The sequence below is a fragment of the Somniosus microcephalus genome, chromosome 21 (assembly GCF_052327205.1).
Source record: "Somniosus microcephalus isolate GS21.2 chromosome 21, FLI_Smic_1.0, whole genome shotgun sequence".
In the NCBI taxonomy this organism is placed as follows: domain Eukaryota; kingdom Metazoa; phylum Chordata; class Chondrichthyes; order Squaliformes; family Somniosidae; genus Somniosus; species Somniosus microcephalus.
In genome coordinates this window covers 57,045,937-57,073,887 of record NC_141007.1, presented here as the reverse complement: position 1 = coordinate 57,073,887, position 27,951 = coordinate 57,045,937, and the positions used below count along the sequence as shown (strand labels likewise).

General features: G+C 46.7%; 1 protein-coding gene across 3 annotated transcripts in view; it reads left to right on the top strand.

The window, feature by feature from the left end:
• LOC147102838 (Fc receptor-like protein 5) overlaps positions 1–14,357 on the top strand; it is a 29,864-nt gene extending 15,507 nt beyond the window's left edge. Inside the window, exon 8 of one of the 3 annotated variants that reach the window (XM_085963718.1) lies at positions 13,936–14,357. In XM_085963718.1, coding sequence (XP_085819844.1) covers positions 13,936–13,988 — 53 coding nt within the window. In that variant the 3' untranslated portion in view covers positions 13,989–14,357. Of the gene's footprint in view, positions 1–433; positions 8,855–13,935 lie in introns of those variants that run through there. The other 2 variants (XM_085963720.1, XM_085963719.1) reach the window with 2 other exon arrangements.
• The last annotated feature ends 13,594 nt before the right edge of the window (positions 14,358–27,951 follow it).

The following is a 27,951-nucleotide window of genomic DNA, read 5'->3' as shown; positions in this document are numbered from 1 at the left end:
CTTGAATCTGCTGACCTTGGTTTCTTCATTATGGATGTTGGGTGGAGAGTAATTCATAAATGAGGCAGCTCACCTCAATGAGAGGGAAATCTGACACTGACTTGCCCTGTTAGAGCGGCACCTCCCACAGGACACCTCGGGGGGGGGGGGGACTGACTCGACTGCTCTGCAGAGAGCCGGCACGGACTCAATGGGCCGAATGGCCTCCTTCTGTGCCGTTATGACTCTATGACCCCCTGGAGTCCCATTAACAGTGGTCACAAAGACGTCAGTAGCCCAACGTGACCCACCTTTCCTCCAGGCTGAAACAGGACGGATGGTGCCGAACAGGCTCCAAGAAAAGAACATAGGGAGGTGAGAGGAAAGTATGTACTAAAAAAGAGACCATTATTATTATATAGTATGTGAGCTGAAAGGCTGTTTATTTTTGCAGTCATTGTTTAGGTCTGGTTACGCAGTGTTCCTGGCTGCAAGAATTCCATACAGGCTGATGCACTTCCTGAAGAATAGGGTGTGTCTCTACTGGCTTCTTCAGTTGGAATACTGGAACTGCGGACAAAAATTTCTGGCAAGCTCTCCCCTTGGAGTCTGGGTTAACTACTGTACCAAGGAAATGCTTGCAACTGAAAATTCTGGTCTTTCTTTATGCACTTATAGTATACGGGCATTGGAAAAATACACTTAGGTACAAGCAAAAGAACTTGCATATGCACTGGAGCATTCACAAAATGTCATTACAAGCATTTCCACTGTGAAGCAATCTGGACAACAAAATCCACTTAATCCGGGTATTGATTCTGTGGAATTGCACTTTGTTATTTTCCATAATTATTTTGATTGAGAAAGTGGAAGAAAGGAATAGAACCCACTGCCTTTAATGTCCTGTGAACCTGTGCCCTCAAATCCCTCTGCTCTTCCACCTCACTCATTGGAATTCAGAAGAATGAGAGGCGATCTTATCGAAACATATAAGATTGTGAGGGGGCTTGATCGGGTGGATGCGGTGAGGATGTTTCCACTGATGGGTGAGACTAGAACTAGGCGGCATAATCTTAGAATAAGGGGCTGCCCTTTCAAAACTGAGATGAGGAGAAACTTCTTCACTCAGAGGGTAGTAAATCTATAGAATTTGCTACCTCAGAGAGCTGTGGAAGCTGCGACATTAAATAAATTTTAAACGGAGATAGACAGTTTCCTAGCTGATAAGGGAATAAGGGATTACGGGGAGAGGGCAGGGAAGTGGACGTGAGTCTAAGTTCGGATCAGCCATGATCCTATTGAATGGCGGAGCAGGCTAGAGGGGCCGTATGGCCTACTCCTGCTCCTACTTCTTATGTTCTTATGAGTACTTCCATTAAGAGTATAATTATCATTATCGCTTATCAGCTTTCTTCGGCCTTCAGGCCTAAAACGGGTGCAACGAGGCCCAATTTCAGGGACCAATGTTCTGCGCCTCAAGAAAGCCTGAAAAACGTCCCACCTGAAATTGGGTTGCACTCTTTCTCAGGTGTCCCTGGCGGCCACTTAACACAGGCATTGGGCCCTTACAAAGGTAACCGAGGGGCCTACCATCTGTTTCAGGTCTCCTCATCGGAATTGCTCTGCGATGTGTGGGGCAGGTGTTGGTAGTGGCCGCCAGCGTAAGGTTCGTTTTTAAACAAACAAAAAAGAATTTATGAAACTTTCCTGTGGACCCATTGGATTCCTACATTGTCAACATCAAGAGCAGATTAGGGACCACTTTGCTAAACACCTCTGTTCTAAACTGCAAGTGTGATCTTGAGCTCCCCGTGCCTCACCACTTTGACTCCCTCTCCCATTCCTGCTCTGGCTTCTCCATCTTTGACTTTATCCATTGTTCCAGTGAAACTCAAAGCAAGTTTCAGGAACAGCATCTGATATTTTTTTCCTTGACACTCTGGTCCAAACATTGATTTGATTAACTTCAAACTTTAAGTACACCCTCCATTTTCCAGCATTTCAGTTTTAATTCCAGACCTACATTTGCAGGAATTCTCTTTTAGAAATAAATTACACCATTTCTCAACAATAAAAACGATATGCTTCACAGGAAAAAGCATGGATTTATAAATTTAGGTGCAGTATTAAACTTTAAGGAATTTCATGTATTTGGACCTAATGTGAAAAATTATAATTTTGGGGGGCTATTTTAATTAAGGGACACGTGCCATAAAAGTAAGTTTGAGATAGTTAGATGGTTATGGCTGCTCCATTAATGGTGTTTCTTCAAAGATCTTTTCTTTAAAAAAAAACTTTTTTAGTCCGCAGATTCAATGTTGCCTAAGTTATGTGGATATGTGTCTGTCAGCAAGTTTCCGTTTTAAGTTATCTTCAATCACAAGAAAATTTGTTCCAAGAAACTCTACACAACCATCATGATCAATGATTCATTGTTACTGCCAGACAGTGTGGGTTCTGTTGGAGCAGCATGCTGGTCTTTGATAAGTCGCTCCTTCCTCAGAGATGGGTCAGTCTGCAACTTTATGTTCTATCAAGAAGTCTGGTTGATAAACCCAGTGAAGTCAAACCCAAGTGTCAATCAAGGCTGGAATGTGAACTCACAAGATAATAGGCTGGGAGCACAATCCTGCATCACTGAAGCTGCCAGACAGCCCTAAATTATTTAAAGAAATTGGATTGATGTTTCAGAATAGCATGGTTGTAGTTTAAGCTTTCAAATATCAAATATTCCCAACAGTCCGGTATAAGGGAAAGCTTTAGATCTGACCAGTTGTTGTTTCCTGGTGTGTCTGCACAAAGTGACATAGAAACATAGAAGATAGGAGCAGGAGTAGGCCATTCGGCCCCTCGAGCCTGCTCCGCCATTTAATGAGATCATGGCTGATCATCCAAATTACATATTCAGAAAGGGCACAAAGTATGTTCCTGAGATTAGTCTACTTTGTACTATTTGTACACAATGCCTTTCTTTCATTAAAAAAAACAAATCATGCTTAGTTAAGGAAATTAAAAATTCTATGAGAAAAAAATCAGTCCGTTATCCCCAGCTCTCCAATTTTATTTGCAGAATGTCTATGGTGGTGGGACCTATTTAAACCAATCCCTCAAGTTTTGTGTAAAACATAACGGTCCCACTGAGCTACAGAGGAAACAGGCAGAGATTGCGGAGGCAAAAGTGAGCGATGTAGGTTCAGGGCAAGAAGGAACGTAACGAGGAATATGTGCTGTAGAAACATACCCATTTTTGAAAAACCATTTCATTTTACCTGTTTTATATTCAAACATTTTGACAAAAGTATTTAGAAATGAACAACTATTTTATGTGACATTGAACAAAAAAAGCTCGTAAAGCAAAGAAAATAGCGGCAGTGATTATCTGTGCTTTTTAATGTACAAACAAGCCTTGCATACCCATAGGGGTGAGTGTTGGGATTAATTCAGTCTTTAGATTTGTATTTAGATTCACTTTCAGATGGTTCTTCAAAGTTGAATATTAAGATGATAGTACCCAAATCAAAATGGGGCTGGTTCCTACCCACCCTTAGCAAGGTTTTTTTCCTATTTTGGGTTAGAACTGTTATCATGTTGATTTTCATACCCTTTAGCATAAGTTTCAGAAGTTGCTTGGGTGCGATTGGATAGATACTCACCACAGTGACATCTCTTGTCGCCCTCTCCATACGACACAGTTAGGAAACAGGTAGATGCATGTCCACCAAGGAGGTCACTTGTTGTCCAGCTGCACTGAACAACCCATGCCAATGTTGGTAAGATGCATCTCCACCCACACATTAGATTGCTATGGATCAGATATCTGCCATTAAACCTATATTTAACCATTTATGATCAAATGTTTTGTTACAAAAGCTGTATATAGTTTTTTTTTAATATAGAAAAGGCCTGACCTTTGATGCTATGGCTCCAGCCACAGTTGGCAGTTGCTATGGTGTTGTAAAGCAGTATAACTGTATAAGACATTTATTTATATATAAATGTTTAAGCAGAACAAACTGTTCCATACCTTTCAAGGCAGGTCTTGTAGAATTCTGCAGTATAAAAAAGATAGTAAATTACTTTGTTAATATTAGACCATAGGTCTTTTGGTAATGGATTGTACATAATTCATTTCAGCTTATTTGCTTTCTGTATGTGTGAGCCTGTTTTTACTAAGGCCACATGTTGTCCAATAGTAGAAGGTGTCAGAGAGAGATGGCAAGAGTTTAGAACAGCCTATGCTGTTACCATAGTGATTACCATTCACTTGAGATAGCATCAGAATGGAATTCTGCCACTATCTTTGAAATAGCAATGTTTGTGAAGAGTTACAAAAGGTTTATCCTTATTACATATATAAGTAATTGCCAGTTATACAAAAAAAATTGTCAAACTTGTAACAGAAATTCTGTACAACACTGTCCCTTAAATAGGGTGTGGTTTTCAATTTCTTAATCATATGTCTCTTTTCAGCTACTCTTTCTTATTGAAACATAAATATTGTACCTCAAAATGTAGACTTCTGTGCATGTGTACGATCTTTTTTATTCAAATGCATATTGGATAAAAGGTGTACGGTATATAAATACGGTACACTGTATAGTTACTTATTTTCCATCTCCGCTCTTGTATCGTCAGTGTACATCTGCTGTAAATTGAGCTGTATTCCCACCACAACAGCCAAGCTAGAGTTTGAGATTCAGAGAGGCTGTTTTGGTGCTGGGGTCACAATGTTCACATGCCTAGCATCTCAGGTAGGTGCAGCAATTGCACAACCTGTACTGTGCATGACTCCTGTATGAATCTCACTTTAAATGTGCACCAGTGTTAATATATTGCTCTGCGCAATATATTTGAGGTTCCTATTTACAGTGATTATTTTTTCCAGTTTCAATATTTACTTTAATTGATTTTTCGTTTGCAACCAATTTACTGTTTGATCAGTATCTTTAGCTGCCTTACCATGATCCATTAAATGAATCTGAGTTTTGTTGGTATTTTCAGTGAGAGTTTCTGTTCAAATATTGCCTCCTGAGCTTCCTATCCATTCCTCACCTGACTCCAACACCCTTGGGTGTTGGCACCTAGAACATTGTGTTGCTCACAAATCTCTACAGCCTGAACAGCTAACAGTTGCTGTGCTGGCAGCTCAGCCTCCATCCTGTCGCTATCAATTCAAATCTCTGCAGCTAAAAGCCCGTGATTGGTTGAGAGGAGCGAAGAATTCAATTGAAGGAAATGTCAATACCATTGAACAAGTTCAATTAAACCATGAAACAGTGCCGAAGGAAGTAGGAACATAGGAACAGGAGTAGGCCATTCAGCCCCTTGAGCCTGTTGCACCATTCAATTAGATCATGGAGGATCTGTATCTTAACTCCATTTATCCGCCTTGGTTCCGTAACCCTTAATACCCTTGCCTAACAAAAACCAATTATTCTCAGTTTTGAAATTGTCAATAGCTTTTTGGTGGAGAGAGTTCCAGATTTCCGTTACGCTTTGTGTGATGAAGTGCTTCCTGACATCACCCCTGAAACTAGCTCTAATTTTAAGGTTATGCCCCCTTGTTCTGGACTCCCCCCACCAGAGGAAATCGTTTCTCTTTATCAACCCTATCAAATCCTTCTGTCAGTGTGAAGAAGCACCATGCACGCGCACAGGGAAAGACAGAGATAACAAGTGGGAGGAGGAAGAGCTCCATATGTGCAGGATAACTAGGAATTTAAAGAGTTTGGAATGATCGGCTGTTTCCATGGTTGGGTATTCCTGGCGAAGAGCGATGGGGTGGATGATGTGGGCCTTGCGCAGGGCTTTGGGAATGACTGCTCCTTACGCCCCCACCCCACCGAGCTGATCTCACCTGACAATGCAAGGTCAGGTCATTTAATTGTCTTTGGTGATGCTTCCAGTGCACAATACGTAACGTGCTTAAAGTGCCACAAGACCAGGGCTGGAATATTGGCTGCCAGCAGCTATTAAAGGGCTGCCGGATGGCCTTCAAGCTCCACCATATTTGTTTTCATGCTTTGTGGCAGTGCAACCTCTGGGGATGAGTGCCCACATGATGGAATTTGGGATCAGAGAATGATCCCAAAATTAAAAGGGGATGAGCTGAGAGGAAAGATTGAGAAGCTTAAGCTCAACAATCAAGGGTGGTGGTCAAAAATCGGGGGGGGGGGGGTAAATTTTACAATTTAGTGCCCCCAGCTACAACTTCAGACAGTCAGGAGCATTGATCAGCGTGTATGATTTGCAGCCTCCTGATTTGTGGGTTATTAAAATCAATAAGTGGGAAGGTGGTGAATCAGATGTGCTAACGTCCCCTCTCCCCAGCTGTCCGATCTACCCTCCTGTCATACAACGCGCCATGCTGGGAGCGCTATCTCGTAAAACTTACATCATAAGGTACTACATAATATAAATAAGGGAAGCTTAGAATGTTACTTCAAAGTAAGTCAGGCCAGCAGGAGCAGTGAACATAAATTTAAGGTTATTCACTTTGGGAGGAAGAATAGAAAAACAGAATATTTTTTAAATGGTGAGAAACTATTAAATGTTGGTGTTCAGAGAGATTTAGGTGTCCTTGTACAGGAAACACAGAGAGTTAGCATCCAGGTACAGCAAGCAATTAGGAAGGCGAATGGCATGTTGGCCTTTATTGCAAGGGGGCTGGAGTACAAAAGTAAGGATGTCTTACTACAATTGTACAGGGCTTTGGTGAGACCGCTCGGAGAACTGCGCACAGTTTTGATCTCCTTATCTGAGGAAGGATGTACTTGCCTTAGATGCGGTGCAATAAAGGTTTACTAGATTGATTCCCAGGGATGAGAGGGTTGTCCTATGAGGAGAGATTGAGTAGATTGGGGTTACACTCTTTAGCGTTTAGAAGAATGCGAGGTGATCTCATGGAAACATACAAGATTCTGAGGGGGATTGACTGGGTAGATGCTGAGAGAGTCTAGAACTAGGGAGTATAATTTCAGGATAAGGGGTCGGCCATTTAAGACTGAGATGAAGAGGAATTTCTTCACTCAAAGGGTTGCGAATCTTTGGAATTCTCTACCCCAAAGGGCTGTGGATGCTAAATTGTTGAGTATATTCAAAGCTGAGATAGATAATTTTTTGGACTCTAGGGGAATCAAGGGATAAGGAGATCGGGCAGGAAAGTGGAGTTGAGGTTGAAGATCAGCCATGATCTTATTGAATGGCGGAGAAGGCTTGAAGGGCTGTATGGCCTACTCCTTTCTTGTGTTCTTGATCTTATTAAAAGTAAATTTAAAACAGATAATAGATTTTTTTTTACAAAGTGATAAATGATTGCAATAATCTGCTAGGTAAAGTAACAGAGGCAAGCATTAGGTGCAGTCAAAATGCTGTTGGATTATGGGGAGTAGCAGCACTAGAGGAATTTTGCCCACCTTTGACTTTTTCTTAATGTTATTTTTATAGTTCTGGGTTTTATTGGTGTGACTGAAATAAACACTGACTCCAAATGTTTCTGTCCCGTGATGTTTTGTCAGTTAAACCCCAAAGCTGGCTGCCCTAACTGTACTCTGCTTGTTATTATCTGCAGCAAAATCAGAAGCTTGTCTCCCCTGTAAGCTGTCTATTGTATTCAACATTAAAAGGGCGGTTTTCTCTGGGGCATGTGGTGTTGAAAAAGTGGAAACCTTAAGAGTGGCACAATGTAAAGATGGTAAATTCATGGGATAAAAATGATTTTCAATTGCCTCATGGTAAGTCAGTATGCATGCAAAGCTTAATATGATAGCAAAATACTGCGGATGCTGGAAATCTGAAATAACAACAGAAAATGCTGGAAAAATGCTCAGCAGTTCTGTAGAAGGGTTTCGACCCGAAACGTTGACTCTATTTCTCTCTCCACGGATGTTGCCTGGCCTGCTGAGTTTTTCCAGCATTTTCTGTTGTTATTTTGCATGCAAAGCTTCCTGTAGTGTGCCCTTATGGGCAGCAGAGGGCAGCATGATGCACCACAATTGATCTCAAAGAAGATCTGCTGTCTGTCACCCAGTTTTACGTCAGAGATTATATTGCTTGATTGCAAGGCAATGTCACACAGGTCGCCTACTAGGATAAGTGATAGATGTTGACCACAGAAGTGGTGTTAACGTCAGTGGCTCTACACTACGCTCAAGCAATTATTTAGCTTTTTTTTTCAGTTGGGAAATACTGAGAGCAAAGCAGCAAATGTAAAGGACAGCAAAGAGGAAGGAATCTGAGAAAAGCCACAGAGGAAATGAGACTCAAATAATATATCAGTCTTGCATACATAATCTGTTAACTCATCTAACCTTTTACAGGCTCTGACATACCATAACCACCAATATATTTAGGATGCTGAATGAGTGATAGGAATTACAATTTTATAAGTGTAAATACCAACTGACTGAAAGTTTTAAGTGAGTTACAATCAAATCCTTCAATAGAAATAAAAGACAAATAATATACAGTCAGTTTTTATTTAGTCTGCAACAATTCCTGTTGTATTTTGAGTTTATAAATAAATTTCTAGCATGGAAATATCTCTACAGTTCTGGGATAATGTTTTCCTTTATTAAAAGGTAGATTACATTGTTCATACAATTCAGTTGTGATAATGCAAGTCTTTTCTTTTTTAGATTATGTGAAACACCTTGTGATAATACATCTGTGTTACAACTATGAAAAGAAAGCATTATAGTAATTGTATTTTTGTAATGTTTTATTCTCTTCACTGGCTTTCAGAGGTGGAACTGTACTGAAAAGCCGATGGAAAAAATGTAATTACAGCTTTGCATCATATCTGCCAGAATCTTTCAGCTCCACTCCACGTAATTAGGATTTGACAATAAAGCATAGTGCTGAAAGTTACCAATAATGTCTATCCTGCTTTTACAGAGAACATTTGTTTAATCTCGAGAAAGTATTAACCTCAGCAGAGGTTGCAAGTGTTGAAACTATTACTTAGAAAAACAAATGTCACTGGGATGACCTACTATGTTAATAAAACCACTGGGCCTTTTAAAATCTAGTTTAAGTGAATGGAAGAGGAGATTTTCAACAGCTATGTGCCTGCAAACATAGGAACAGGAGCAGGCCATTCAGTCCCTCGAGCCTGTTCCACCATTCAATGAGATCATGGCTGATCTGCGACCTAACTCTCTATACCCGCCTTTGCCCCATATTTGGTTAGCAAAAATCTATCAATCTCAGATTTAAAATTAACAATTGATCTAGCATCAGTTGTCGTTTGCGGAAGAGAGTTCCAAATTTCTACCACCCTTTGTGTGTAGAAGTGTTTCCTAATTTCATTCCTGAAAGGTCTGGCTCTAATTTTTAGACTATGCCCCCTAGTCCTAGAATCCCCAACCAACGGAAATAGTTTCTCTATCTACCCTATCTGTTCCCCTTAATATCTTGAAAACTTCGATCAGATCACCCCTTAACCTTCTAAATTCTAGGGAATACAACCCTAATTTGTGTAATCTCTCATCGTAATTTAACGGGGCATGTATGAACTTGGTGTGTGAAAGGCAGAAAACTCAGGGGAAAGTTGTTACACTAAAAGTGTGTCAAGAATGCGCTGCCTGGTTTTTTAACTGGGCACCACTAGGTGCTCAAGGCTCAAGCTGCTGGTGTGTGCGGACCTCATTAAGGATTTGAAAATCATGTAAGTGAAGGCAGAGCCAGCATTTCCCTCAAACACCATGGGCTGGATTTTCCTGGGTCCCGAGAGACGGTGAGAAACGCGGAAGTTCCGGTTTCCCGGCAAGCTGTGGAGTTTTAACTCCACTGTGTGTGTGCAACGTGACGGGTGGGTTCCCCACCTGGAAGTCAGCCTGATTGATAGGCTGGCTTCCAGTCAGGTGGGGAGCTCAGAGAAGGAGGCCACTGGGTGGTGCGGGGGAGGGGTCGATCCCCGACTCTGGGGCTGAGTTGCGATCTCAAGGGTCCAATCCCCAACCCCAGGGAGGGCCAGGCTGATGGTGGGGGAGCTTGGGGGGCCGTGAGGAAGCACTCCTCCTCCCGGCCCACAAGGATTACTCCCTGAGGCTGAGGCCGCTTGTTGCAGCCACCGGGAATCCCGATCCCCGGCTGCCTGCAGTAAAACCTGCAAAGCAGGTTAAAATAGAGGCTCCGGGCCTCATTATAATATGTAAATTGCCACCCTGCCTCTTGGCAGCAAGTTGGCAACCCGACCCCCAACCCCGTCCCTCCTGAGTTAAAGGTGAAAGTGGGCGGGTCGGGGTCCACTTGCACTTCCCACCCATTGTTACCTCTGAAAATTCCAGCCCATGTAATCACTGAACACAATTATAACGCGGGCTCTCGCAGGTGGACATATCAGCTCCTATGGCACTATTCAAAGAAGAGCAGGGGTTTTCCTTTGTCCTGGACAATATTTATCCCTGAACCAACATCATTAAAACAGTATGGTCATTTATCTCAGTGTAGTTTGTGGGAGCTTGCTGTGCACAAATTGGCTGCTGCATTTCCCTACATTACAACAGTGACATGGAAACATAGAAACATAGAAGATAGGAGCAGGAGTAGGCCATTCAGCCCCTCGAGCCTGCTCCGCCATTTAATGAGATCATGGCTGATCATCCAAATTCAGTACCCTGTCCCTGCTTTCTCCCCATATCCCTTGATCCCTTTAGCCTTAAGAAATACATCTAACTCCTTCTTGAATATATTTAATAAATTGGCCTCAACTGCCTTCTGTGGTAGAGAATTCCACAGGTTCACCACTCTCTGGGTGAAGAAATTCCTCCCCATCTCTGCCCTAAATGGCTTACCCCTTATCTTTAGACTACACTTTAAAAGTACTTCATTGGCTGCGAAGCACTTTGGGACGTCCTGAGGTTGCGAAATCGCTGTATAAGTGCGTGGACCCCTGCTCAACGGAAGCATATATCAGAAATGACAAGCATGCGCCCCACAGTTTTCTGACCATTAAAGGGAAGCACAAATGGGAACGGTAGCATAGTGGTTATGTTACGGGACTAGTCTGGATTAATGATCCGGGAGACATGAGTTCAAATCCCACCACGGCAGCTGGGGAAATTTAAATTCAGTTAATTAAATAAATCTGGAATAAAAAGCTGGTACCAGTAATGGTGACCATGTGACTACCAGATTGTTGTAAAACCCATCTGGTTCACTAATGTCCTTTAGGGAAGGAAATCTGCCGTCCTTACCCGGTCTGGCCTATATGTGACTCCAGACCCACAGCAATGTGGTTGACTCTGAAATGGCCTAGCAAGTCACTCCGTTGTCTCGCCGCCACCTTCTCAAGGGCAACTAAGGATGGGCAATAAATGTTGGCTTTCCCAGCGACGCCCACGTCCCGTGGGTTAATTTTTTTTTAATTTGGTAAAATCGACCCTAATAAGTTGAAAACAAACAATGCAAACATGCATTTATATAGCGCCTTTAACATAGAAAAATGTCCACGGTGCTTGACAGAAATGTAAGGAAAACTGGAAACTGAGCCAAAGGAGAGAGTCAGAAGGGAGACCAAAAGCTTGGGTTTTAAGAATGACCAAAAGTGGTGGGTTTTAAGAATGGTTCTGAATCAGGAGAGACAGAGGGATTTAGGCAGGAAATTCACAGCCACATGATGACTGGCAGCAATAAGAAAAATCTGATAATAGTTATGGATGATGTGAGCACCAAGCTAAAGCGTCAATGAAAATACTAAAGAATGCACGTAATATATAAAAATTAAAGGTATGTTTGGACATTTTTTGCTTTAAGCCTCCTCGTGCACGCTAGATAAATATTTTGGGAAATTGTACATCCCCAAACCCATGATTTTCCATCCATTTACAATCACAGCGTAATTTCCCGCTACGTGCTTTCAGCGCGTGACAGAAGCGTTGAGTCGGAAAATTTCCTCTCAGCTCTGGGTTCAAATCACAGATAAACTGCTCAAGCTTTGCCCTGATGGGTTGTGGCACAGTCCTCGGCCGTCAGTGTTACTCTGCACGCTTCACCAGCACACACAGTCTTCCAAGGGCAAATGAGGTGGACTAGAGGTTAGAGGAAGGAGCAAGTTACTTTCCTGTAACAGATTTCAGAAAGAAAAGAGGGATTTCGAAACACAACAAGCTACATGTCAGATCGCAGACTGTTCTTTCTTTACTGGGGATCTTCTGGTCTGTATAACTCGGTGCCCATCAACTGGTCATCCCCCCACTAAGCCATCAGTAGTGAAAGTAAAGAAATATCAAATCAATTTTTTTTTCTCAGCCAGTGGGTTAATTGTCAGGTGACATATTTTCTCTCTCAATAATTCACAGACTGGAGCTATGATTCATGCAGCTACTAACTGCTGTAATATTCTTTCCTGTCTCTAACTGTTAGTAATTTGTCCTCCACACTCTTGAACCGTGTAATCCCATCATTAGCACTTGTATATATTACGTTAACAAGAGCTGATTAAAGTAACATTAAGCACCCACTAGCGTAATAGAGACTAATAAGACTGTTGATGGTCTGACCTCTGTTGCGCATAAACCATTTAATTAGATGCTTGACACGTGAGAGACAAGAACTGCCTTATACGTCTAGGTCAGTTAAAGTAAGGCCGGCCACTGGCCAATTTCAATTTGTTAGCACTGAAAGTGCAATGTGTTTGCTCCAATAACTTACTTGCTACTGAATCTGAGGCTACTCCAGTAATAGTGAGCAAAATTATTCATTCCAGAATTGTGTGAATTAAAAAAAATTATTCCCTTGCCTTAAGGAAATAAATGTACATGTTAGGAGTTAATGTCCTTTTCTTATTCTATACTTTGACCCCGAAATTCCATGGGAGATCTACCGATCAACCCCCAAGGAAATGGAGGAGACCTGATTACGTTGGGTTTCTGCAGTTTCTTCTAGTATGAACTTGCAAGGGGTGGAATTGAGGAGCTGTGCTGGGGCTAGAGGTGGAGACTCCTTGAGCTGGGAGTGTGTGCTCCTGATCATGGATGGGAACACAGCGATTCAGTGGCGGCTGACATGCCAAAAAAAGATGAGGCGTATCTGCCGCACACATGCTCATATGGGCTGCGCTGATGAGGCCAGGCCAGGAAAATAGTCTGGTCCCTGAAAAGGACACATTAAAAAAAGCATAATCCTCGATTGGCCCCCTTGCTGGGTCCAATATGAGCCATGGCAGAGCCGGGGGGGGGTTCCAGTTTCAAGGTGCACGAGGCAGGCAGGCGCAAAAAAAGCACCCAAGTAGTACTTGGCTTGCTATTGACCCCATAAATTCGTGGGGTTCAGTGTTGGAGAGCACCGGCGAGCATGATCCCAGCATAGCTGCCAGGATCAGACCGGTGGAATTTCAGAGCCTCTATGTTCTTCAAGAGCAGTTTGTTGAATTAGCCTGAACTCTCAGTATTTATGGTGCAAACCTCTCTTCAGTCAGAGCTGAGGCTCCTCAGCTTGCTTGTGCTGATCTCCCTGAAGTCTCACCTCTTGTTCCTTAAGAATTAAATTAGCATCAGTGCGAAGATGCTGAATGAGCGAATGAATCAACATAATCAATACAGTATCAAGGTGCCAACATGATTCTAATGAGTGGCCCGATCAACCAAAGGAAGATACGTTGCAGTCCAACAGTAATCATTATTGGGCCCACTGTAGCACCAGAGTAGATGTCATTGTGAAACTCATACCTGGTCCTATTGATCCATCACATTCACTACTTGTGATGAACTTAATTATTTTCAGAAGCATTCTCCCTTTTCTGCAGAAGTGATTTTACATTTTGTGTTGAGAGGCACTTCCCCCTCCATCTATACTATCAGCTGCTAATGCATGCTGACAGAATGTAATTCTACATAGTCTGCACCTTGACTGCCATACTGGGGTTGATTTTATTGTAAAAGCAGGGGTCCTGGTAAATCTGCACAATAAAATGTTTTGTGAAAGTATAAATGTCGTGTTTCTATTTGTTTTTAGTCATTCCAATAGCAGGAGGCAGCCATGACAGCTACCACTATGACCATTTGTGAGAGATTGCCTCTGAAACCTGGACCAATGGCATTGGGCGAGTATCCAATACCTGACCGAGGATCGGAACAGCAGTGCAGAGATATTGAGCCCAACCTCCCAGCCTAATAATAAACACAAGAAGCCAGCAGTTTCCTCTCTCCATTTGCTGCATGCCCTTGAGCTCGTCTGTCACTGACCAATGGCTGCATCAAGGAAAAGAAACAAGATCACAGACAACAAAAAAATTTAAGACAATGACAAAATATTTGGGATGAAATAACTTTGTGGTCTGAAGCAATTCTAGTTGTGAAACAGTTATCATATCAAAGCAGGTGGACGCAGATATACAACAGTACAAAAACATTAAATTGGTTTAGTCAATGACAGAGCGTATTAATCAACTGGATTTGATTTACGCAACCCATCATTTTTAATTCATTCCAATTATCAAGAACTGTAGTTTCAATCAGGCTTCACCAAGCTTACAACACTGGTAATTACCTTGCTGAAAGAAGATTAGTTGGATTTAAGCTCTCCAGCCACATGTTTTGATTCTTTAGGGGTGCAGAAACATAGCGAACTACAAGACACCCCGGCCTAGAAATTCAGTTGGGCGCGCCAGCCGTTAGCGCCTTAGGAGGAGTAGATCTCGAGCGCTAGGCGCTTAGCGCCCGGGCGCAGCGCGATCTGCGCCTCGCCCCAACTTCAGTACACATTTTGCGCCGGCGCAAAGTCTTAGCGCGCGCCCTGCTGCGCGCGCAGATCATGACGTCATTTACTAGTGCAACGCCCTTTGTGCGCCCCGAACCGGAACTTCACTCGCGCCGGCCCATTGTGTGCCGGGCGGCCCTAACGACTGTGAAGTGGAACGGTATACAGCCGAGGCGGGCCGCGGGGAGCACTAATTAAAGGGCACTTACCCTGCACTATAAAGGGCAGCCATTTTGCAGCATTCACTCTTGTGCAACGGTTTTTTGGAGAGAGACCAAGGAGGAGAGCTTACTGGTTTGGACCAACACTAGGACAGGTATTTTTGGCTCAGGCCAGAGCTTAGCAATTATCTTTGCCTTCATTGAGAGCTCATTGTTTGCCAGCATATAATGGGGGCTGCATTGGGTGCCAACGTTGACTTTCAGCCTTATGCCAGAAGGGCTTACAGACGCCGTGAGAGAGTGGCAGCCCTGGCTAGACGCAGAGGGGGCAACAGGCATCGCCAACTGAGGCTTTACCCACCCAGGGTATACCGCCAGCAGTCCTCCTATCTGACCATGTCTGCCGCGATGTGTGTAAGGAGGCTGCGATTCAGAAGGGAGGTGGTTGCAGACATCTGCCAGCTGCTTCAGAGAGATCTGCAGCCACAGCTGATGCGCAGGACGTCTCTGTCGGTGGCAGTGAAGGTGACGGTGGCTCTCAACTTCTATGCCACCAGCTCCTTCCAATCCGCTGCTGGGGACATCGCTAACATCTCCCAGTTCGCCGTGCATTGCTGCATCCGCCAGGTGACCGAAGCCCTTTTCAGAAGGAGACATCAATTCATCTCCTTCCCCATGACCCTGGACAAGCAGCAGCAGCGTGCAGTGGGATTTGCAAGAATAGCGGGCTTCCCCATGGTGCAGGGCGCCATTGACTGCACGCATGTGGCTTTGCGGGCACCTCTGGAGCATGCCGAGGATTACCGCAACCGGAAGGGCTACCATTCCCTCAACGTACAGCTGGTGTGTGACCACAGGCAGCGCATCCTAGCTGTCAATGCCTGCTTTCCAGGCAGCAGCCACGATGCCTTTATCCTGCGACAGACAACTGTGGCTGACATGTTCCAGGCACAGCCTCCCCCAAGAGGATGGCTTATCGGGGACAAAGGCTATCCTTTGTGTACCTGGCTCATGACCCCGCTCCGTGCGCCCACGACCCCTGCTGAAGAGGCATACAATGAGAGCCATCAAGCGACTAGGAACATCATAGAACAAACAATCAGCGTCCTCAAGCAACGGTTCCGCTGCCTCGATCGCTCCGGGGGAGCCCTCCAGTATTCGCAGGACCGAGTCTCCCAATTCGTCGTCGTTTGCTGCGTGCTGCACAACCTGGCTATCCGCAGGACTCAGGCACTGCCACCTCACGTTGGACCCCCACCTCAGGAGGAGGAGCAGGAGGAGCATGAGGAGGAGGAGGACGAGGAGTACCAGCCCAGGAGGGAGGCACAAGGTCCAAGGGCCACCCGTCGGCGGCTTATTGAACGTCACTTCTAGGCCCCCTGTCAGGGAATGGCTTGTGCCAATGAAAGAACATGATTGCAGCCGCTCCGCAAGCCCTCAGGCGGTTAAGGCAACAAACACTTCAAAGATCAAACATGGACAATGTTAATAAATAAAATGCTTTATTGTACAAACTCAGGGCCCTTCCCACATGAAAACCAAAAACAGACGAAACCCCCAAAAAACACTCAAACACATTACTCGCTCCCACAACCTGGAGAGGATTAACAAAACAGTGCAACTAAAATGGCCGTCATCCTCGGACTTCGTAAAATACAAACATCACATCCTCGGCCTTCAAAAAACAAACATCCAATTCTCGGCCTCAAAAAACAAACATCCAATTCTCGGCCTCAAAAAACAAACACAATTGGCCACACAATCGACTTTTTGGCCCGCTAGGGCGATGCCTTGGCCATCTTTGTGTGGCCCCTGCCCGCCCTGCTGCTCCTCCTCAAAGTAAGGCCATTGGCTGCTGCAAGGCTGGGGGCAGGCTCCAGAGGGGCACATGTCGTGACGGCAGATGCCCTTGGGGGTCGGCCTAGTCGAGGTCTGGCCGTCGAGCGGGCGGCTGTTGAATGCTGCAGCTGTGGCTGGCCAGCATCAGTCGCTGCAGCAGCTCCTGGCAGCTCCACTGGGGGAGTGGCAGTGGCAGCTGGAGGAATGGGGGCAAGCTGGCAGATGGCAGGCGCTCGCTGGTCGCCTGAGACACTGGCACTCGCCCGGGCCAGCACTGCAGCATGCGCACCAATCTGCCGAGGGACAGACCGCTGTGCTGCTGCAGCGCGCCGGGTGCCCTGGCGATGCCTGGCTGACACAGCGAGTGTGGCAGCAGTGAGTGCCCGTGTTGACCTGTTCAGTGACCTCATCAGAGCACCCAGTGACTGCACGGCACCACTGATCAGCTGCCCACTCGCTGCCTGAGCTGCCCCGAATGCCGCACGACTCGCTGCCTGCTCTGCCCCGAATTCCGCCAAACTGATGGCCTGTGAGACCCCGACGTCGGTGACACTCCGAGAGAGGGACTCGATGGCCTCAGGCAACCGTGCCACTACCCCCATGAGCTCCGTGTGCCGGCGCTCCGAGTCCGCGGACAAGTCCTCGAGGCGTTCCATCTCCTCGGCGAAGACCATCTCCGGACTGGAGGCCGGACTCTCCCTCTGGGGAGAAGGCCGCTGAGCTGGCCGACCCTTCCTGCATTGCTGGAGGCCGCTGGGCCCAGCAATTGGACTCCCCTCCGACCCTTCCCCCCTCTGGGGAGAAGGCCGCCGAGCTGGCACCCCCCTCCCACGTTTCTGCAGGCCGCAGGTCCCATGAGCTCCCCTCCCCTCCGACACTTCCGCGACGCTCCCCTCCAGGGAAGACGTGTCCCCTACATTGGCATGGGTTGCCACGGCTGAGGGTTCCCCTGATGGGCCGCCTTCCTCTTGCTCCTCCTCCTCCTCCTCCTCTGAGGGGCTGTCACTGGCAAGTTCAGGGACCTCCTCCTCACCATCTGAAAGCAGGAAGGCACAAGAGTAGCTTTAGAGTGAGGAGAGGGCGTCAGCGAGGGATGCATGAGTGGTGGCATTCAGCGCATTGGTCGGACAGTGGCAAAGGATGTAGATCTGATGCGCAAGTGGGACGAGAGAGGTCCAAACGTTGATGTCCTTACCATTGGTGCCCAGAACAGGGTCGGCATCTCCACATGCAACGGGGCCAATCACCCGGGCACCCATGATGCGCTCCACGCGATGTTGCAGCTCGGTGAGCGGCTGGATCTGGGGTCGGCCTCCCCCGGTCGCAGTGCGGCTCTTCTTGTTATTGGCCAGCTTGGCCTGCAAGAGAAAGGACGGCCTCTAAGTACAGTGTGTCGCCCTGATCTTGTGTGCACTGCCTCCCATGGTGGAATAGCCTGGCCAGTGTGTCGCCCTGATCTTGTGTGCACTGCCTCCCATGGTGGAATAGCCTGGCCAGTGTGTCGCCCTGATCTTGTGTGCACTGCCTCCCATGGTGGAATAGCCTGGCCAGTGTGTCGCCCTGATCTTGTGTGCACTGCCTCCCATGGTGGAATAGCCTGGCCAGTGTGTCGCCCTGATCTTGTGTGCACTGCCTCCCATGGTGGAATAGCCTGGCCAGTGTGTCGCCCTGATCTTGTGTGCACTGCCTCCCATGGTGGAATAGCTTGGCCAGTGTGTTAAGTGCAGAATGTGCAATTGATGTTCATGCCTGTCCCATAGCTGCTGGATGAGGGCTGGCCATTAGGGCTTTCGGGTCCCTTTGCCCATAATGTGAGTTGCACATGCAAGGATGAGGAGGTCACTGGAAAGGGTACTCACCCTGACAATCCGCGTGAGGTCATTAAACTTTTTGCGGCATTGGACACCGGTCCTGGGGACCTCGATGTTGGCTGACACCTTGCTGGCGACATGCCTCCAGGCTCTCCGGTAGGCGCGGACCGGCGCCTTCCTGCCATTGTCCGGGTACAAAATATGGCGCCTCTTCTCCACACCACCAACCAGCACACTCAGATCACGCTCTGAGAAGCGCTGCGCTTGTTCACGGGCCCTCTGCATGGCTTCAGGCGCTATTTGGGTCCAACAGCAGTGTTCAGGCCTAGCTGGAGGGCTCCACTATCCAGGGCGTGGCAGCAGACAAAGTCGACCCTTCCCCCTTAAGAGCTGGCCGGCGCCAGGGTGTCTGCTGTCAATCACGAGATGGCCGCACCTGCGCTGCGCCCAGCTCTCGCTCAGCACCTCCGGCTTAGCGCCTAAAGAGAGACGTCCAGCACCAGTTTTAGCGCTCGAGCAAACTCTTAGGGCGAAGCTAATGAATATCGCAGAAGTGGCCTTGATTTGGCGGCGGGCGCAAACTTCAGCGGCCGCCCGACTTTAACGCCCCAAAAGTGGCTACAATGAATTTCTAGGCCCCTAAGTGTTACATACAGTAAACGGTTTACTGGCAATTATAATATCCCACTGTCCTTTGAGAAAATAATGAATGTGCAAGTTCTGCTGTTGGCGCATGGACATTTTTCCCATTCATTTTTGTACCTCCAACATACAAGTTGGTTCTATTTTTATATTGCTGGCACCATGGGGGCTGATTTTCTGAATGGACGCTCTTAGTGGAAAATCATGTGCAGCATGCTGATATGTGCTGGGGGTAGCAATAGAAGGAGAAGTGTGTCGATAAGCTGGGATACTTTTTCTGTGCAACATTCAAAGGACAACCTGATGACATAGTTTGGGGGATTCTCTTCGGGTTGGGGTTCCAGCAGGGTGGTTGTTGGTGTGCGCCAACACAATAGGCTCTGAGCAGCCGTCCTTGCAGTCGACTGGGCACCAATCACTTTCCTCTGACTGGGGAAAGTATAATGATCCGGACAGGGCTGGGCTGGGCTGGGCTGGCAATGTTTTCCTGACCTATATCAACAATGCCCCACAGTTAGCTGATGGAAAGAGGATTTAACTGAGCTGAGACAAACTGTGCCAATGTTCCCTCCACTGAATTAGCCCTTTGTGATGCACTTCCATCCTTTGGTCTGATTGGGGACTGGTAAAAATGTGCTATACTAATGTAAGTATATTTGAACAGTCTTAAACTTTTGGCACATTAGCATCAAGAAGTTAAATACAGATTCAGAAAAGTAGATAAACCTACATACAACATTATTGACTCTCTGTTTTCTGAAAAAACATAATTTGAACCGAGGGGAAAGTTTTCCACTCTGCGCTACATAGAATTACCTAGAATATACGGCACAGAAACAGGCCATTCGGTCCAACCAGTCCATCCCGTCGTTTCTGCTCCACTCAAGCCTCCTCCCATCCTTCCCCATCTAACTCTATCAGCATAACCCTCTATTCCCTTCTCCCTCATATGCTTATCCAGCCTCCCCTTAAATGCATCTATACTATTCGCCTCAACTACATAGAAGATAGGAGCAGGAGTAGGCCATTCGGCCCCTCGAGCCTGCTCCGCCATTCAATGAGATCATGGCTGATACTCCCTGTGGTAGCGAGTTTCACATTCTCACCACTCTCTGGGTGAAGAAGTTTCTTCTGAATTCCCTATTTGATATATTGGTGGCTATCTTTTATTGATGGCCTCTAGTTTTGCTCTTCCCCACAAGTGGAAACTAATTATCGTCCAGGAATGGGTGCTAACTTTAGAAAAGTTTGAGATTTAGCACCAGGTGCTAATGAATCTTGTTGCACGCAAAATTCGTTGTCATCGTTCAAAGAAAGGATGGGAGCACTAAATCAAGCGCTAACGACCTAGCTCAGTGGCGTTACACTCAAAGCACTAACCAATATCAGATGCAGTCTAATCGCAAGTCATCATTGCCACAGGCTCTTTCCAGTTCTTAAAGGGGAGGTTCATTCATGCTGCAGAACCTCATTCTCAGCATTGCTGGTTGTGAACCTGTGTCAGCAAGTAGGAGTAGGCCAAGCCCAAGGAGCTGGGCGACTCAAGCAGGTTTCATGATGGCAGATCCACACCCCAGGGAGAGAGCCCGCAGATTTTCGGACCGAGCATTGGAGGAATTGGTGTCCGCTGCGGAGAGATGGAGGGTGGTGCTCTACCCAGCAAGTGGCAGGAGGCCCTCGCCACAAGTCTTCCGTGTCATATGGAGGGAGGTTGCCCATCAGGTCTCGGGCAGCACTGTGGTCCCAAGGACCCATACACAGTACAGGAAGAAATTTAAAAACCTCACTCGGGTGGTCAGGCAGGGCAACAAATGCTACATACCACCATCTGAACCACAGTCTGCACACACTAGCCAAAGCACCATACCCCCATCACTCACCCACCAACAATCTCTACCTACCAACACTCACACCCACATCTCACACCTTGCACACAATGATAGCTATTCAACAATGGCAGGCACATCACCCAAACACATTTCTCCACACTCACTCACACGCTTGCTTTTCTCTTGCAGGCCAAGGTGGCTTTCAACAGGAGGGAGCAGGAGCGTACAGGCGGGGGACAAGCCAACACCCAACCACTGTCTGCGCTGAAAAATAGAGACTGGAGATCATTGGGCGCCAGGTTGTGGGCGCCATGGCCACCAGCGACATTGATCCTCTTGGGGACAACAACAGTAATTTCATCCCTACTCCTTCTTCTCACATCCCACTTCCCCCTCACCCCACAAGCCTTTCGCACTTTCCAGCTAATCATGCTGTATGCAAGCATTTCTCCCTTCCTGACCCCTCCCCTCACCTTAACCCGACTAGTGTGCCTTTATGCTTTCAGATAATGAGCAACCTGTCCCTGAGGGCACCATTGAGAGTGAGGTGGGAGAGGAGGAGGAGAAAGAATACATGCATCACTACATGTCTCACCCACAGGCATCAGCTCAGATACTGGCACTACACGTTCTTTAGAGGCTAGTATAGTAGTGGGATCTGCACAGGGTGATACACCAGGAACGAGTGGGCTGCAGCAAGACCAGGGGGAAAGGGTAGCTTGGGGGCCAGCTCCCCGGAAGGCGAGTTCACGCGCGAATTCTGCTGCACAGGACTCAGATGAGGACCTCGATGGGAAGCCTTTAGAAGAAGGGTGATGGGCATGCACACGGAGATCATAGGTGCAATGGCAAGGGTGCCCGAGAGCCTGTCGACAATGGTAAGGAGCGTGGAGGAGTCCACCTCCAACATTGCACAAGGCTCTGCGCACACCATGGAGCCCATCATTTCCAGTCTGGAAAGGAAGGTAGACTCCCAGAGAGACCGTGGCGACCCAGACCTGATGCTGCATGTGATGGGTGATCTGGCAGCTTCCATTGCAGCACAGGCGGAAGCGACGCAAGGTCTTAGTGCTGTAATGCAGCCTATTGTTGGTGCTCTCATGCAGTCTCAGCTTGATGCCATGCAAGTTCTGACTGCTGTCATCGTGGTTGGGTCTACCACCGTTGACCGGGGCTTTCACGGTGTTGCAGCAGGCCAGCAATCGGTGCTGCAACAGATTGGTAGTGATGCTGAGGTGCTACCCTGGGGGAGTGGCAGTGGGTCAGTGGAGCAGGAAGCTGCTGTCCTCTCTCAGGATGACAGCATTCCTGCTCCCACCACTGGCACTCCGTCATTGCCCTTGCCGCTGCCTGTCATCCAGCCAGCCCAGACTGCAGCCGCCCATGCTGAGGTGGTGCAGTCTACAGCTGGGCCTTCCAGGTCCAGAGCTGGTCGAGAGCATCCTGCAAGACCATTTGAAGTCTCCCGCACGGACACTCAGCAGCCTTCCACCAGCCGTGCTGCAGCCACTCGGCCAACAATTCGTAGGAGCGCTAGAGTAGGCAAAGGCACAGTAATGCGAGGCACTAAGGGATTGCACAAGGGTGAATAGTAAATATTGTTGTTGTAAAGAGGTGTTCACTGATAATTGATAAATTTATTTATTCACTTTGGATAATTTTATACTGTCTCTCATTTCAGCTGTGCGCTGTGATATGGCCTGCGACAGGGATGGAATGATGGGGATGTGGTGAGCAATGGGGATCTGGGGTTGAATTTACTGGAACCGCAGTCTGATGAGGCGGTCACGGAAGACCGATTCAGTGGCTGCCTCCTCTCTCGATCCTGTTCCTCCTCCTTGTCTTCCTCATCGTCCTCGTCATTCTCCTCCTCCTCTCCCTCCTCCTGAGGTGGTCCCACAATCCCTGCTGGCAAGGGCTGGGCCCTCATGATGGCCAGATTGTGGAGCATGCAGCACACCACGACGAAATGGGACACCCACTCCAGCGAGTACTGGAGGGCTTCTCCCGAGTGGTCAAGGCAACGGAACCGTTACTTGAGCACCCTGATGGTCTGCTCATTGATGTTCCTGGTGGCAGCATGGCTCTCATTATATGAGTGCTGAGCAGGAGTGCTGAGGTTGTGGAGGGGAGTCATGAGCCAGGTGGAGAGCGGATATCCCTTGTCTCCGACCAGCCAGCCATGAGCTTGATGAGGTGGCTGGAAGAGTGCTGGAACACAGGTCTGGTGCAGGTTGAAGGCATTGTGGCTGCTGCCAGGATAGGCGGACATTCACATTGAGGATTCGCTGTCTGTGGTGCAACACCAAATGGACATTAAGTGAGTGGTAGCCTTTGCAGTTACAGAAAATTTCAGGGTTATTATGCGGTGCCCGCAAAGCCATGTGGGTGCAGTCAATGGCGCCCTGCACCATGGGGAATCCTATTATCTTGGCAAAGCCACATGCACGCTCGTCCTGTTTCTCTCTGGTGATGGGGAAGGAACTGTAGTCCCTTCTCCTACTGTAGAGAGCCTCTGTGCCCTCCCGGATGCAGCGATGTATGGCAAACTGTGAGATGTTACCTATATCTCCTGTTGCGGACTGGAAGGATCCCCTGGCAAAGAAATTGAGGGCGACGGTGACCTTGACTGCCACTGAGAGAGCTGTCCTCGTCCTGAGCTGAGTCTGGAGCTCTGGCTGCAGGAGGTGGCAGAGTTCTGTGACCATCTCCTTGCTGAAGCGGAGCCTTCTAATACACTGCTCCTGGCTTAATTGAAGGTAGGAGAATTGCTGTCGGAAGACGCTTGAAGGGTTAGGCCTACTGTTGAGTGCCCTGATGGCCATCCTCCTCCCTCTGGCCACATGTTCCAATCTTTCTAGCTGCCTGCGTTCCCTCCGCAGTAGATCCTGGCGGGCAAGGTTGACTGCCAGAACAGCCCCCATTAATGTAAGGAAGTGCAGCACTTTGATATTTTGTGAGAATAAATGTAAGTCATTTTTAGTAGCCACAACACTTCGGAGACGAATCTACCTTTAAATGACTGATTTAAACTGTTGCACAATGTCAAACTGAGAAGGAAGCAGTGACATTGCATTAACCTGACAGCTGCGGCTCATTACTCATGATCCCTTTAAGTAGTGCCCCTGGAGCCGATTACTAACTGTTTTACCCCTCCTCTCCCTGTCACTCTCGGTGCAAGGCGCTAAGGCAGGGGGCAATACTCAATTTGGCAGATCGGGCACCCAGTGAGCGTTGCATGCTCACTAACGTCACGATCTGCCTGGTGTTGAAGTCCCCGGTGTTAACTCGTAGCGGCAGCGGCAGAGTGGGGGGGAGGGGCCAAATTTGGCATACAGTGCTGGATTCACCTCGTCGTGCCGCTACTGCCTCAGCGCCCCGTTAGCACCCCCACCAGGCGCTAACTGGAGGCGCTAACCAATCGAATTTCTCCCCCTATGTGTCTACTCTATCAAAACCTTTCAGAATTTTAAATACCTCTTTTAGGTCACCCCTCAGCCTTCTTTTTTCAATAGAAAAGAGCCCCAGCCTGTCCTGTTAGGTATAACCTCGCAGTTCTGGTATCATCCTTGTAAATCTTTTTTTGCACCCTCTCCAGTGCCTCTATATCCTTTTATAATATGGCGACCAGAACTATACACAGTACTCCAAGTGCGCTCTAACCAAGGTTCGATACAAGTTTAGCATAACTTCCCTACTTTTCAATTCTTTCCCTCTAAAAATAAACCCTAGTGCTTGGTTGCTTTTGTTATGGCCTCATTGACCTGCGTCGCAACCTTTAGCGATTTGTGTATTTGTACTCCCAGATCCCTTTGCTCCTCTATCCCATTTAAATTCTTATTTTCTAAGTAATATGTGACCTTTTTATTTTTCTTACCAAAATGTAATACCTCACACTTATCTATGTTGAAATTCCTTTGCCAATTATATGCCCATCTGCAAGTTTATTCATTTCTTATTGTAATTTGTTGCAGTCCTTCTTAGTGTTGACTATCCCTCCCAATTTGATGTCGCTCACAAATTTAGAAGTTGTGTTTTTGATTCCACCAAGTCTAAATCGTTAATATAAATTGTGAACAACAGTGGTCCCAGCACTGGTCCTTGTGGGACCCCACTTTCCACCTTCTGCCACTCTGAATAGCTACCCTTGGTACACTATGTGTAATGGAATCATAAATCAATATAGAAAAGGAGTTTATGATTTTGTTACATCTAGCACGCAGAGTAAGTTGTCCCTCAGGTTCTTGTATTGCAACGTGAATATTTTTGAAGGCAGGTTCAGTACTAATAAAATTCAGTGTTAAAACATCACCACTGAGGAATAACTGAACAAGCTGAGACTCAATTCTCTGTCAGGAATGACCTGCCTGAGGCCTCTGTTTGCTGCTCTTTTATGTGATTTATCTGCACACTCGTCTACATTGCAGAAAATGTGCAGAACATTATTCTTTCAGCAGTCACGATTTCTTGAAAGTTCAATCACGCGGAAAAAGAATCCTAATGCAAGTAACAACGGTGAAATGACAGATTTGGGTACATTTTCAGCTTTGTGCTTTGTGCATGCTTTACTGAAATCACTGCTGCTTTTGCTATTGTTCAATGATTAAAAAGGAAGCAAGGATCTTCCATTGAATAGTCAGGTGTCACAATTTCTGGTCATCTGTCACTAGGACCAGTTATTTGGGTATGACCACTTTAACTAGTTCCCAAAAAGATTACAAGAAAATTAAGTAGAAAATCTGACAAAAAGGCTATTCAGTCTTCTAGGCAAAGTACTCCAAGGTGAGACAACATGGTACACAGAATGGGTGTCCTATGTGTGGCATTTTACTGTTTCCTATTCAAAGACATGCCATTCTGGGCAGTACATCTAACAGCCACCTATGTGGAAAATCTATAATTTACCTGGTCTTGTTTGGCCTATTGTTGTTGTTGTTATACATTCAAAAGGCATAAGATAGCAATACATGTTCATCTGGCCAAAGTATCATCCCTCTGAGATTCACAATATGACTCTGCCGCCTAGATTGATTTCAAATACATCCCCTACAGACATTTGAAAAGAGCCAGACCAATAAAGATCATTGTTAATCCAACCATTGTGTTGAGTAGGCAGGGCATAACTTCCAGCAACAATGGAATTCACATTCTTCTTGAGAGGTGAAGCTCCCTTTGTTTGATCAGCTGCTCCCCTAACACTGGCCTGGATGTTCAACTATTAGAGGAATGTAAGCATGGGAAAGAGTACCCTTTATATGGGGGAAGAGGAAGAAGGTTGGTAACCTCTTACAGCTTGTAGTCATCTGTGCAACTAGGCAATAATCATCTTGTTGGCGTGGAGTTCAGCAGCAGTGAAGCGTGGTACTTGCAGATAATTAGCGGCTATGGGTTACTGCTGTCATTTATTTTTCCACTAAGTGCAATTGTGTAGACTTACAGGAGGTGAAATTGGTCTTTGCCAGTAGTGCAAAAAGGTCTCACAGCGAATCAGCAGTCCATTTTACATCATGTCCGATTTTCTTTTCCATGGTTTTGTCATAGAAGCCCAATTGGTTCACTAATGTCCTTTAGGGAAGGAAAACTGCCATCTTTACATGGTCAGGCCTACATGTAATTCCAGTCCCACACTAACCTGGTTGACTCTGAACTGCCCTTGGAAGTGGCCTAGCAAGCCACTCAGTAATATCAAACTGTTACTGCAGCAGGTGACGAAGGCCCTCTACCACCTGCTCAGGGCAACATTTTTTTTTATTAGTTTCTGGGATGTGGGCATTGCTGGCAAGGCCAGCATTTATTGCCTATCCCTAATTGCCCTTGCGAAGGTGGTGGTGAGCTGCCTTCTTGAACTACTGCAGTCCATGTGGTGAAGATACTCCCACAGTGCTGTTGGGTGAAGAGTTCCAGGATTTTGACCCAACGATAATGAAGGAACAGCAATAGTCCAAATCAGGATGGTGTGTGACTTGGAGGGGAACTTGCAGGTGGTGGCTGCTACCCTTGTCCTTCTAGGTGGTAGATGTCGCGGGTTTGGGAGGTGCTGTCAAAGAAGCCTTGGCGAATTGCTACAGTGCATCTTGTAGATGGTACATATTGCAGCCATGGTGCACTGGTTGTGGAGAGAGTGAATGTTTAAGGTGGTGGATGGGGTGCAAATCAAGCGGGCTGCTTTGTCCTGGATGGTGTCGAGCTTCTTGAGTGTTGTTGGAGCTGCACTCATCAGGCAAGTGGAGAGTATTCCATCACACTCCTGACTTGTGCCTTGTAGATGGTGGAAAGGCTTTGGGGAGTCAGGAGGTGAGTCACTCGCCACAGAATACCCAGCCTCTGATCTGCTCTTGTAGCCACAGTATTTATGTGGCTGGTCCACTTAAGTTTCTGATCAATGGCAAGCCCCAGGATGTTGTTGGTGGGGGAGGTGGCTAGACTCTCTCTTGTTGGAGATGGTCATTGCCTGGCACTTGTGTGGTGCAAATGTTACTTGCCAATTATCAGCCCAGGCCTGAATGTTGTCCAGATCTTGCTGCATGTGGGCACAGACTGCTTCATTATCTGAGAAGTTGCAAATGGAACTGAACACTGTGCAATCATCAGCGAACATCCCCAGTTCTGACCTTATGATGGAGGGAAGGTCATAGATGAAGCAGCTGAAGATGGTTGGGCCCAGGACACTGCCCTGAGGAACTCCTGCAGCGATGTCCTGGGGCTGAGATCATTGCCCTCCAACAATCACAACCATCTTCCTTTGAGCTAGGTATGACTCCAGCCAGTGGAGAACTTTCACCTTGATTTCCATTGACTTCAGTTTTACTGGGGCTCCTTGATGTCATACTCGGTCAAATGCTGTCTTGATGCCAAGGGCAGTCACTCTCACCTCACCTCTGAAATTCAGCTCTTTTGTCCATGTTTGGAGCAAGGCTGTAATGAGGTCTGGAGGTGAGTGGTCCTGGCAAAACCTAAACTGAGCATCAGTGAGCAGGTTATTGGTGAGTA